Source organism: Lissotriton vulgaris, chromosome 3_2 (assembly GCF_964263255.1).
Source record: "Lissotriton vulgaris chromosome 3_2, aLisVul1.2, whole genome shotgun sequence".
Lineage (NCBI taxonomy): Eukaryota > Metazoa > Chordata > Amphibia > Caudata > Salamandridae > Lissotriton > Lissotriton vulgaris.
In genome coordinates, this window is record NC_141690.1 from 12972233 (window position 1) to 12985831 (window position 13599).

Sequence of the window (13599 nt, forward strand, 5' to 3'; positions counted from 1 at the left end):
AATAATAACAAATATTTGACTGAACTAATTATTGCATGATTTGGAATTGGTGGTGCAACCCACATTTGTGACAAGTCTATTATTGGTCTTGGAGACTGTTCTCTGGAAAGGGCGGAAGTGGTGGAGGTGCACACCGTCAGAGTAAAATACTCATTGAATTCTTTGTGGGGGATTTGTGATTTTGGGCCAGGTGCGTCACACACACACCGAAGTGTCGATATTAGGCTTCCTGTTTCAGGTTTTGCATTGTACAGCACAGAGACAGCCCTGATCGCCGCAACAGATGACATCCACACCCTACTCAACAGAGGAGAATCACCTGCCCTGATCCTCTTGGACCTCTCCGCAGCTTTCAACACCTTCTCCCACCACACACTCATAAATCGACTATGCCAGATTGAGATCACAATCGATTCACTCACATGGATGTCATCCTTCTTCGCGGGAAGAAACCAGAGTCTGCCTCCCTCCTTTCACCTCGCAACTCAAGCACACCCTCTGCGGTGTACCCAAAGGCTCTTCCCTCAGACCAACCCTCTTCAACACCTAGATGACACCACTTGCAGACATCGTCAGATCGCACATCATCACCATCATCGCCTACGCCGACGACACCCAGCTCGTCCTCTCGCTCTTAGCAGACACCACCTCGATGAAGACCATTTTCCACAACTGTATGAAGAAAGTCTCAGCCTTGAAGACGGACAACTGCCTAAACCTCAACACGGATAAAACTGAAGTTCCGATTCTCTGCAGATACACCACCCTGTGGAACGACTCCTGGTGGCCGGTGGTGACCCACTCCCGCCCCGTAAGACCATACCCTTAACCTTGGCATCATCCTGGATAGCGACATCTCCATTAAACATCAGGTCAACGTCATTTCTTCAGCGCATCCACGCGCTATGCAAACTCTTCAGGTGGCTCACCATCAGCACCAGGAAAACTGTGAAACAGGCCCTCATCACTAGCCGACCAGACTACAGCAACACACTATGCTGGCACCCCCACTGAACTCATGCAAATGACTCCAGACGATCCAGACAGAGCTGCCAGATTGATCTACACCCTACCCAAGAGGACACACATCACCCAGCACCTGAAGGACCTCCACTGGCTCCCCGCTCAGAAGAGATGTAGTGTTAAGCTTCTGACCCAAACCTACAAAGCCCTCCACGACCAAGGAACTGTCTACATGAACCACCGCCTGCACTTCCACCAATCCTCCAGGAATTTCCGACCCACACACCTCACTGATACCTGCAGCACAGCACCAAGTACCCTCTAGGGTGATAAGATACCCTATACAAGTACTTGATTGATTGACTGACTGAATCTGCAGCTAGACAGATTCTCTACCAGATAAGGCGTTACCAACGGTTTGTAACTTGTTCATCTGATAGAGACTTCTAGCCACAGATTCCTTACCTTAGAACAGATACCCAAGCAATAACTCCAGCAAAAGATCTCATATGAAAAAGTCTTGCAGGACCGAACGGGCAAAATGGCATCACTAGGGATCAGATTGTCCAGGCAGCAGTGTTTGGTAAACATGTACAGAGATGCTCACGGTGCTTGCTGGCAGATGTCCAGGACTGGGATCTGTCTGCTAAAGCAGTGGTTGCAGATTTGGCTCTGGTGGAATTAGCACTCAAATTCTCAGGGGGTTGCTTCTTTCCCAATGCGTAACAGATTTTGATATAGAGCACAATCCATCGAGAGATGGTCCATTTCTGCACAGCCTTCCCTTTCTAGGCTCAGACATTATCCATGAAGAGTTGGTTGTACACCTGGAACTCTTTTGAGTGGTAAAGGTAGCACGATAACACTCCTTTTGAGTCCAGCGGGTGAACTCGCTCCTCTGCTTTATAGAAATGAGTTGGAGTGTAAAAGGTAGGCAGGGTGATGGACTGGCCTACAGCAGAATGAAACATAACGAGGGTGCGCTGATAGTGCTTGTAACTCAAAAACCCTCCTGGCTGATGTTTTTGCTTCAAGAAAGGCTGGCTTGATGGATAATTATGGAGCGGGTCAAAGGGAGCACACATCAGGTAGGTAAGAACCAGGTTGAGGTCCCACTGAGGCATAATGAATGTGGGAATATATGCTGGAGAACTTTCAAAAATCTATGTAAAGTAGTGGACTTAAACAAGGTTGGCTAATCTGGCAACCACAGAAATGCTGAGATTCCAGGAAGATAGCCTTTTAAGGTGCTCAAAGCAAAGCCCTGAAGGGCCAGGATGTGAATAAACCATAGAACTTGTGAAAGGGGAGCATATAGGGGGTCAACCTGTTTTTCTGAACACCAGGCCACAAACTTGCTCCAACAGCAGGAGTATACTGTCTTCGTGGAGGAACGTCTGGCTGCCACAATAACATTACTGATTTCAGGCAGTAATTCATAAGCTGTCAACTGTTGGCACTCCAGTGTTCTGTCAAGCGTTGACAGAACCTTCCCCTGATGCTGAGACAGAAAAACCTCCAGAAGAGACATCCTGATTGGAGGACTGATTGACATGCTCAAAAGACTCTCTGTCCCCAATCCAGAGTCACAAGAATTTCTTGAGCCCGGTCATTCCTGATCTACTGGAGAACTCTGGGCAGGAGTGGTATTAGTAGAAAGGTGTACAGGAGCCCTGAGCTTCACTTGAGATGAAGAGTCTGAGCCACTTTGGAAAGTACAATGTGGAAAGCAGCTGACATTGCATGTTCTAGGGGGTGGCAAACAGATCTAACAAAGGCTCCCCTCACTCTTGGAAGAGATCTGGCACCACCTCTGGATGGTGACAATATTCGTGATCAGCTAGGCATCGACAGTTGAGTTTATCCACTCTGGTATTCAGAAAGCTCGCCAGATGTTAAAACACAAGGGAAATGTCCCGACGTTCCAGACATGTGCAGAGGAGTAGAGCTTCTTGAGAAAGAGTCCACAACCCCACCCTGGCCTGTTTGTTGCAGTACCACATGGCAGTGGTGTAATCCATGAACATCTGCACTAGCCTTCCCTTAATAGAGGGTAGAAAGGCTTAACATGCCATCCAGATCAAACAGAGCTCACACAGGTTTATGTGGAGTCCTAATTCTGCTGGAGACTAGAGTCCTCTGATCTCCACCTCTCCCAGATGACCACCAAAGACCTGAAGTGAAGAGTCTGTAACTACCATCAGATCTGGTTGGGGAAGAGAGAGAGGTCTGCTACTGACCTGATCGCGGCTCGTCAACCACCACAGCAGGTCTTTGTAGTGCTCTTCGAGATCTTGACCACATCGGAGCGATTCCCCTGATGCTGCGCCCATTGGAACTTCAGGTCCTACTGCAGAGTCTGCATATGCCAGTGGGAATGCATAACAAGCATGATGCAGGGGGCCATGAGGCCCAGCAGCCTCAGAGTTAGTCTCAACTAAATCCAGGCTAGAGTCTGAAACACCAGTATCATAGTCTGAATATCATGGACAAGCGGCTGGAAGGGAGCATCTGAGAAGGAATAAGGTGCGGCTTCGGCATGTTGATAATGAAGGACAGCAAGTGCAGGAGATCCACCATAGTTTGGAGGTGGGCGACATCTGCCTGGGGTGAGCCGCCTACAATAGCCAATTGTTGGGATAGGAGAAGGCTGGCACCCTGATCTCCACAGATGAGCAGCAACCTCTGCCATTACCTTAGTAAACACCTGAGGAGGACTGGTAAGGCCAAAACGGAGCACTGCAAATTGAAAGTGCTCATCACCCACCGTGAACCACAGGTAACGTCTGTGGACAGACAGGATGGGAATGTGGAGGGATGGATCCTGCAAGTTCAATGCTACTGTTCAGTCTCCCAAGTCCTGGGCAGACAGGACTTGAGCGAGCGTGAGCATTTTGAATTTCTAATTTTTCAGGAAGAAATTGAAAGTGTGCAGGTCTAAGATGGGACAAAGGCCTCAGTCCTTCTTGGCACCAGAAATTAGCAGGAATAACAACCACAGCCTACTCCTAATGCAGGCACGCTCTCTACGGCTCTCTTGACCTACGAGGTTAATACCCAAGGCACTGGAAGGCCAGATCAAAGTTCTGCCATGGCGCGTCTGACAGCTGGATAGCGTGCGTCATGCGCATACTTCATTAATAGAATTCACACTCACCTGGGACACAGACCATGGTGACTGCAAACAGTAGTGGGCGGACAGTAATCTTGTCACAGGAGGCCGCGTTCCAGCGCAGACAATTGTGTCCAGATATCGATCTGGGTAATAATCAGCATGGCATAATTTTACCAACCCCTCTGCCTTCTCACTGGTGTTTTTCTGTACGGCACTCCAAATACAACTGAGTTTTACGAACAGGCAACTTCTCAGGCATAAATTCTTGTGTCCTGATGATGATCCCCCATCCTTAGTTGGGATCGAAATTTCGTCGACTTTAGTGTCTTAACTTTAATTGTTTAATTTATATTCTTTATGAGCAAAGATACTTTGCAATTGTAACCTACTGATTGTGCATTTATTTTTCAGTCACTCAAATGTATAATGCCTGAGGTCTGCTAATCCCGTGAATTCCATGTTTCTGCCCACTTATCTTTTTTTCTTATGGTTTTGAATTATTGCTTGGTTGAATAAATGACCTATTTCTCCATTTGGAGAGGACAAACATAGTTTTCATTGTATTTCTATGTTTCACTGATTATCACTTTTGGAAGGGACTATTGTTTTGTTATTGACTTTTAGAAAGTGGGTATTTTCTTACTTTACCATTCTGTGTGTCTGCCTGCCTGTGGAATCCACATCTTGGTTAGAATGACAGTTGGGCTATTTGCACATTCATACACAAAGGGAGCTGAGGTGTGCCTTGTATATCCTGAACGGCCCATCACCAGGCTGATGGGCCTTCCTGAGCTAGAGTGATGGGAGGAGAGGTAATAGACACCTGAAGACGGCTGTGCCTGTCTTCACACAAAGCTGTCTCCACCCCCATGCAGTGTGTCTGGAGCCAGGTCAGGGCAAGGCAGGGCCTTGTGCACTACAAAGACTATCCTTTGAAGTCTGCCTAATTCAAAGGCAGAAACTGGTATAATTACTGGAGATATGACCCAACATTTTTGGAATACTTCTGGACTAAGAGGAGAGTCTGCCAAGAAGAAGAGCTGGAGAAGCTGTAGGGAAGTGAACTGCCACTCTGCTTGTTGCAGTGTTGTACTGCTTGCTGCTTCTATCTTGGGCAGTGAAAAGTCTGGGCTCTGTTTTCTTGTATCCTGCTTCCCAAGGTTCTGATCTGTCAAGTGGTGCCAATTCCAGCTCTATGCCCTAAGAGGTGGATTTGCTGCAAAGAAGAGAAGAAAATCTATGCATCGCCCTTCAGCACCTGTTTTTCCTGACGCAGCACTGCCATGCGGCTGAAAAACCAAAGCATTGACACAGTGCGTGCGAAGAATCGACGCAGCGCCTGCCAGGTGTGTGAAAGATCGCCACAGCCAGAGTCCGGTGTACCGTGTCTCCAATGTCCGAGACGCCCACTCTGACTCTGACGCAGGCCATGATGTGCAGCTTAAGAAATGAACGCATCACCTGTTAGCGGCTGGGAAAATCGACGCAGCATCTATTTCCCTGCGGCTGCATTGATCCTAGCGCATCCAGATTTTCCATGCAACGCACCTTCGCGCCACATTCTCCATCGATGTTGCCCAGCAGTAAGGAACAGAGGCCACGTGTACAGAGTTCGATACATCACCTCCCCTCGCAATAAGGAATCGACGAATCACCTCCACTGACAGCAAGGAATTGATGCATCACCTCCTCTGCACCGCAGCAAGGAATCAACACATCACCTCCCCTCGCAGTAAGGAATAGATCCATCACCTCCCCTGGGAGTAAGAAATTGACGCATTGCTTTGTTTTCAGGCATCCTATCTCCCCTGCACAGGTTTTCACCTTTTTGACACATCCCAGGTACTTTGTACTAAAAAGTGACATCTATAGTTTTCTATGGACTGAACTGTTTGAACCTTTTTAAAGTGATATCTTTGGTTGTGTATGTTGGATTTTTGTTGTTTTATTCAAATAAATATTGGTTATTTATCTTAACTGGTGTGGTGTCAATTTGCAGTGTTTTCATTGTGTTCCTGTGTGTTTATGTACAAACGCTTTACATATTGCCTCTGAGATGAGCCTGACTGCACGTGCCAAGCGACCAAGGAAGTGAGCAGGGGTTATCTTAACTGTATAATCCTCTTGTGCAGACTAGAATAAAGGTACCTACTTGGACAGGGTGAAAGCCATTGTCCACTAGTAACCCCCATTTTTAACAGTTGCTCTTCATTTAGCTTGGAGTAATGAAATGGCAGCACATTTTTCGACTTTCTTTGGAATATCTTGCACACAGCCCAGAAGGGTAATCAGCAGGGTTGTTGAGCTATCCACATCTAACATCCTTGTCAAGGTTGAGAAACAGCTACTCCAATATGCCTGTACCTCTGGACATTTTCAGGCTACATGTATGAAATCCATCATTAGATGCTGATACCTATGGCACATTGGGACGTTGGTTTGGGTCTAGCATGTGTGAAAACTGCAGTGTACAATAATAAAGAAGTAATATGTTGGAAGTAAAAGTTTGCATCAACTTAATGGATCATTTATATCTTCACAAACACACTGGTAAAATGTCTAGAACCTTGTAAGTGGTATGATTACTCAGGAAGCTGAATGCGGACTGCGGAAACCTGCACTAGCGAGAAGGCTCGGCATCTTTACTAACCTACCACTGTAATTCATAAATACACAGTAGGCAATTTGGTTTGTGGAGTGTGCTATATAAATGCAAAAACATTTAATATATGTAAAAACAAACAATTATCAGAATATTTTGTCTGTATGTTTAAGACACATAAATCAATGATCTAACACCTAACAGCATCCAATAGCTAGTAGGAGTGTCAAAGACACCTAAAAAATGGAACCTGAATCGAGAGAAACACTTGCATGCTACTACTTAACTTTCTTCATATGAAGATCTGTTCATATACTAGACCCTTTTTATTTTTTCTTTCTTTCAACATATATGAATATGCCTTTTCAGTCTTGCCATCTAATAGTGCTTATGTTGTTATTTTGTAATAGGACCAGATTTTAGGTTCAAAGGTACAGAGATCCCTGGGTAATTACTGACAATGTAATTTAAGAAAATGATTTGTATGCTTACTTTCCATTCAGTACAGCCACACCAACTGTACTCCGTGGTGTTGACATGCTTGCAACAAAATTCCACTGACGGGCCTGTGGATCCCATCTCTCTACTGTGTTCAGATAGCTCCATCCATCGTGCCCACCAACAGCATACATGGGGCCTTCCAAAACAGCGACCCCTTAAAAAAAAGATATATACTTTTTTAATATGACAACAGGGGAATTCTAGTTTTTATTATGACTTGATCTGGTAATGGCAGAAAAACGATACAGTGAACAGTGATGTAAGGAAAATGAAAAACATTTAATCAATTTTAACAATTCAATTGAGGGTTATGTAGGAAAGTGTCCCTTTTTGACATGGTCACCTCCATTTTTTCCCTGGTCATTGAGGAGACTTCCACTTGAAGCGCACTGGGTTGCTGCTAACCAGGTCCCCAGTGCCAGATCTCTTTCCCAGAAACTGAACAATTGTTCCCCCAATTGGCAATGCCTTCAGCACTCTCTATAAGCCCTGAGTAAATGGTACTCCTGGTACCTTTGGCCTGAGGTACTAAAGAGGGTCCCCAAGGGCTGCAGCACGAATTTTGCCACCCTAAGGGAGCGCTCACCAAACTCATGAAGGGCTGACATCACAGGCCGCATGTTTTGATGCAGACAAAAGTGAAAACACGACATGACACATCCCTGTGTGCCACGTCCCCGAACACTGCATATACTATTTGTAAGTCACCCCTGCAGCAGTCCTTCCAGCCCTACGGAAGGGTGCCTTATACTACATGTGTGGTCATATCTGCATGAGCAGATAATCCCTGGTGCTGGTCAGTCCTTTAGTGACAATACAAGGCGACAGGGAAGGCATTTTAAAACAGGTGCTGAACACTGGTGAAAACTAGTTCCCCAGCTACATGATGGCTTCACTGAAAATAGGGATGTTTGGTATCAAATATCTCGTATTCACAAACCCACCCTGATTCCAGTAGTGGATTTGTGAATACAAGCACACAGCGGGCACCATAGAGGTGCCCCCTGAAAACCTACCAGCCACTGGCGTGTTGGCGGAAAGGTCACTGCCAGCCTGCCACGTGAGACAAGTCTGACTTCCCAGGGTGAGGGTCTTTGCTCTCTGGAGGTCATAAACAAAGCCTACCTAGGAAGAGGGTGTTCACACCCCCTCCCTCAGGATGACCTGCTGATTATCATTCCATGTCAGGGGAGCTTCAAAGAAGCCACAACTTTTGAAATGTGAATCTGGCTCCCCTCACAGGAGAGGAAGTCGACCCCCTTTTTCCAGAGCCCTTTGGCACCTGTCCAGGCAGGAAAATTAGTCAGTCAGGTAGGTTTGTCCACCCCTAGGCTAGTACCACCCCTAAGGCGGGCTAACTGAAGTGGATATTACTTTTCAGAGTTGGCTATCTTTATGACGGCAAACATAGGAACTCTCGGATAGGGTTATCCCCACTTCCCACAGGAAGTGGTCATATAGGTGGTGTGGTGACACAAGGGTAGGTAACCCATTAGCTGCCACTCACACTCTCCTAACGCCCCTAAATTCCATATTTAGGGAAGCCTCTGGCACCAGAAAAGCGGATCCTGCCGACCTGAAAGAAGGTGGACATGAAGAGTCGTAAAGAGCAAGAACAGAAGATCCAGCAACTGACTGCCGGCCTGTCAGCTGACTTTGACAACTGCGCCAAATGCCAAAAGACTACTTGTCCTCCAGCTGCCCTGTCCTTGAAACCCAGAAGACCTGTCAGTACTTCACCCAGGAAACAAGTACTCCTGTGAAGCAGCGGACCTGCTTCCCTGAATCCTGCATGCACCTAAAGAGACAAGGAGGACTCCAAGACAGCAGAACCCCGACCCCCAAGTACACCATTGCACCCGTTGTTCCAAGCCCTAGTTGAAGTGGACGAACTGTGCCTACGTGGTCCTGCAGCCCCAGGAGACAGAGATCACTGTGGTTTCGCCTCTCGTGGACTTCCTGATGCCGCTTGCAGCCTCTGTTCCCAGGCCCCCTCTACTGCGACTGCTCCCAGTAAGGAAAACCCTGCCCTTAATGACACCTCTGCACCTTTTGCCCCTGGCCCATGGAGAAGAGGACCAAAGATGTCCCTCCGCCCCTGAGCATCGTAAGGCCCGAGCCCCCCTGTTGGTCCAGCCCGACCGGCCTCCCAAAGACCAATCCCCATTGACTAACATTGGGCACCCAACGCTGTTTTGCATCCCTGCCACCGGCAAGCCTAGTGCCGCTGGTGCTGCCTTAGACCGTGCCCACTACTCACCTTAACTCCTGGAGATTGGTCCTGTAAGTTGTTGTACTGTACCTGAATGACATACTTGTTCTTCTTCCCCTAGGATTTATTTATTTTTGACATTTCTAGAGCGCGACAAATACCCGCAGGCGTCTCGGCGCTGGGAAATACACTTACTTGTGAAACAGGGGGTTGAAGAGGAGTGGTAGGGAATTATTGGTCAAACAGCCACGTCTTTAAAAGTTTGCGGAACTGAAAAGGGAGGGACTCAACCTGATGTTTTGGGGAAGAGTATTCAACAGTTTGGGTGCTGCCACTAAGAAGCGGTGATCGCCCCAAGACACTGTTTTGGAGTGTGGAATGACTAGTTGGTTGAGGGTAGCGGAACGAAGCAATCGACTGGGTTTGTAAGGTTGAAGTTGATCTTTAAGAAAATGGGGTCCTTGATTGTTAAGTGCCTTATAAACTATACATAAGGATTTGAAATGTATTCTGTTCCGAATCGTCAGCCAATGGTATTCCTTTATAATTTTTGATATGGGTTCATATTTGGTCTTCCCAGAAAGAAGACGTGCTGCAGCATTCTGTATTGATTGTAATTTCCTTATGACTCTGGACTGGGCATTGAGAAATAAACCATTACAGTAGTCCAGGGTTGACAGAACTAAGGAGCTGACCAGTGTTTTGATGGCTGTCTCCGGAAGAAAAGGACGGATTTTTCTAATCATTTTCAATTTATAATGGGCTGTGGTAACTGTTTGATTTGCATGGTCCATGAAATTGAGTCCTTCATCAAAGATGACTCCTAGATTCCTAACTTTGGCTGTCGGGCTCGGGGGAGCGCCAAAGGATTCTGGCCACCAACCTAATGGCCAGGCTGGGAGAAGGGGTCCAAAAATAACTACCTCAGTTTTTTCTGAGTTCAGTTTTAAACAATTAGTGGCCATCCATTCTCCTATGTCAAGCATTCCATTTTTAAATGTCTTTGCTACTTGATCTCCATCTCCTTTAATGGCCAGTACCAACTGAGTATTGTCGGTGTAGGAGGTTAGGCTCATCCCGTGTGCTTTGATGACATAAGCAAGGTCCGACACATATATGTTGAATAGTGTCGGACTTAGGGATGAGCCTTGAAGAACTCCACATGGCGACGAGAGTTGGGCAGATTGGAAAGGTCCTAGAGTGACTGCTTGCGTTCTTCTAGCCAGAAAAGACGCAAGCAGGTCTCTAGCGGAGTGACAGATGCCGAGCTTTCCGACACGGTCGACCAAAAAGAAAAAGAACAAAAAAACAGTTATTTTCAGAACTACCTTCCATTTATATCAAAATTGCTAAAATTTTTACACCCTGTCTTTCTTTTTTTCTCTTTGTTGCGCTTCCCGGACCGCTGCCCGGTTCGCGTACCGGGCGCTCCCCCTGCAATTTTTTTTAAACGTTTTTTATTTTTGGCCTATATGAGCGTCCTAAGCCCCCCCTCAGAAAACCTAAAGGGTCAGGAAGTGTCTACTGTGCCCCCTTCTACCCATTCCGAACATTGTTTGCCCTCCATCTTGTGTCTCAATTCTATCGAAACACAAAATGGAGGACTCCCGTAACGCTGCCGGTACGCGTACCGGTGCGCGAACCGGTAAGCGCTCGATAAAAAAAGGTGGGAAAGTAATTTACAGAAAAACCACTTGAGACACTTTCATCAAATATAGAATAGGCCCTACTACATAGCAGTCCCTACCATTTACCCAAATTTGATGGAATTCCATTGACACATTGTCAATTACTGCTGATTGCCCTTTTGTGTGGGGAGGCATTTGATACTTCTGTGGGGAGCAGAGTAATTAAATTGGCCCATTGTGGGGGCGGAGGGCAGAGAACAGAGGCCTGGAACCTGATGAACAGAGTCAGATAAATATGATGACTCTAAGAGTCATAAGATGTGGGTTACTGGGGGCTTCAAATTCAAACTATGTGTGCATGTTGGGTACCTTGCTGGACCCTGTAGGACTAAGTGGAGCAAAAATGTACTGAACACCACAGATTGTCCAATAAGCCCTACCGTATCAATGCCCACTCATATTATAAGTGTGCTGTGGCTTGGTAGCTAGTTTTTGAAATGAAAAAGTAGAATGAAAAGCAATACATGATAGTGAGAAGCAATTTAGAACAACGCAAAGTAATATGAGAACTGTAACAAAATAACTGAAATGAGGAATATGAAAAGTGGTGCACAGCTTTTATTTTAACCAGATAGAGAGGTAAATCCTGTATAATCCTTCACATTATAAGCACAAATGATATGACCACGAAAAGCACTGACAATTATATCTAAAACGTAGGGGTCAGAGAAACAATCTACAGTATAGTACCTAATATAATTTAACATTGAAAGAAAAACAAGCATTGACAAAACCACTAGGTTTAGCATTGACTGGCAAACTTTTGGCTTGGCCAATGCTTGTTTTGTCACTATTTTTGTAAAACGTTATTGCTGGGGGAGTTGCTAGGCCCTTGACAAAGTAAACACAATAATTATTATAAGCAAAAATATGTTTTGGTCTCAAATAGCACACATTCCTAAAGTAGCCGTTGGTACTGTAAGGACCTACTTTGTCTGTGGGTGTGTTATTTGTGAAATGAGAGCCTGTAGTCACTCACAGTGAAGTTAGCCAATGGCTGCAGTGGCCTGACCCACTGCTCCATGCTATTTGCTGTTGGGGCGGAAGAAAGAAAAATGTGAATGTCAGAACAGCAGACCACTGAAAGAAGAGCGTTGGCTGAAGTCCTCTACACAGAAGTATATAATATACATTTTCTAATTAAATGGAAAAAAAGGTCTTGGCCAAGGCCAGACCTAGTAAACACAATTCATCAGGATCTGGAATGCACTCCCACCTGAAACCAGGCTTATCTCCTCCACTGCATCTTTTAAGAAAGAGGTAAAAGCCATCCTTGTGGCTAAGTTCACCTGAACTCTAATGTTGCTGGATCAAAGACATTGCACGCCTTTTGTACTATTGGTTACCTGACTGTTTATTGCTATTATATTTTCTACATGATTGCTATCCTATTTTGCTACTCACTTACTACCGACTAGTATATTGCGTCCAATAGTTTGTTTAATCACCCTCTTGTTGCCCCCACCCTTTGTTTCTGTAAAGCGCTCTGATATCTGCAAAGATCTTGTTCGCGCTATATAAAACTTTGAATAAATTAATAAATAAATGCAATTTCCTGAAGTAGCTCAATATACCAGGCAAGAAAAGGGAGTCCTCTGTGGAAATAGCAAAAGAAAAAGTTCAATTTGCAGGGCACAATAGAAAAAATGTAGGGGAAATGATTACTCTGCTATATAGTTGGAATAAATACATTTGAATTTTAAAGAGAATAAATGAGAAGCATTCTTTATCAAAATAAGTTTTTCAAACGCAGTCCGAGCACCAACGCCGGCAAAGAAAAACCGGCAGATTGCTACCTGTGCATGAGAACACCATTGCATCTAGTCATTTTCGTGAGGACTTTAACGAGACATTACTCTTACCAATTTACAACAAGGTCAGTGAACTTCCCCGGAAAACCACAGATTATTAGACATTTTAAAATCCAGCAGTCAAGATTCTCGCTGGCACCCTGCTATATAGACTGAACAAACGGCCAGCAAAGGCTGGACTCCTACCCCTTAACCTGTGTAGGATTCCGGAAAGAATTGCCGTCTGGTCCCGAGCACCACGGCCTGGAGCCAGCGGCACAGACCACTGTACGAAAAATAGTAGGATTGGGGCACCGATTTCACTGCTAACAGTAATACATGAAATATACGTGAAAAACAATGACAGATAAGGACAAATTGAGATGCAAAATGAAGTGCGACAGGAATGCAAAGCTGAGGTACTTCCTCTCAACCATAGTGTCTAATCTATGCAGCATTGATATAAATAAACTTCATGCACAGACAACTGTTTCCACCAAAGTTCCAGAAGACCAGAATTCACCTCATAGCCTGTGAGGGTGACAGTACTATAGACAAAACTCCATTATTAAGAAAACTATAAAAACGCAAGTACGACTACGGTTTCGGACTACGGACATGGAATCCTTAGTAACAAGAGGTTTTCACGAGACCCAAAGTCTCCCCCACACATTCCCGAGCCTCAAACTCCACCTTACACAAGCTGTGGGGAGACAAGCCTTAACACC

At 45.5% G+C, this 13599-nt stretch overlaps 1 protein-coding gene across 3 annotated transcripts in view; it reads right to left on the reverse strand.

The window, feature by feature from the left end:
• KLHL5 (kelch like family member 5) overlaps window positions 1-13599 on the reverse strand; it is a 551601-nt gene that overhangs the window by 114619 nt on the left and 423383 nt on the right. For all 3 annotated transcript variants that reach the window (XM_086963979.1, XM_086963980.1, XM_086963977.1), the window contains one exon: window positions 7173-7335. In XM_086963979.1, coding sequence (XP_086820105.1) covers window positions 7173-7335 — 163 coding nt within the window. The remainder of the gene's footprint in view (window positions 1-7172; window positions 7336-13599) is intronic.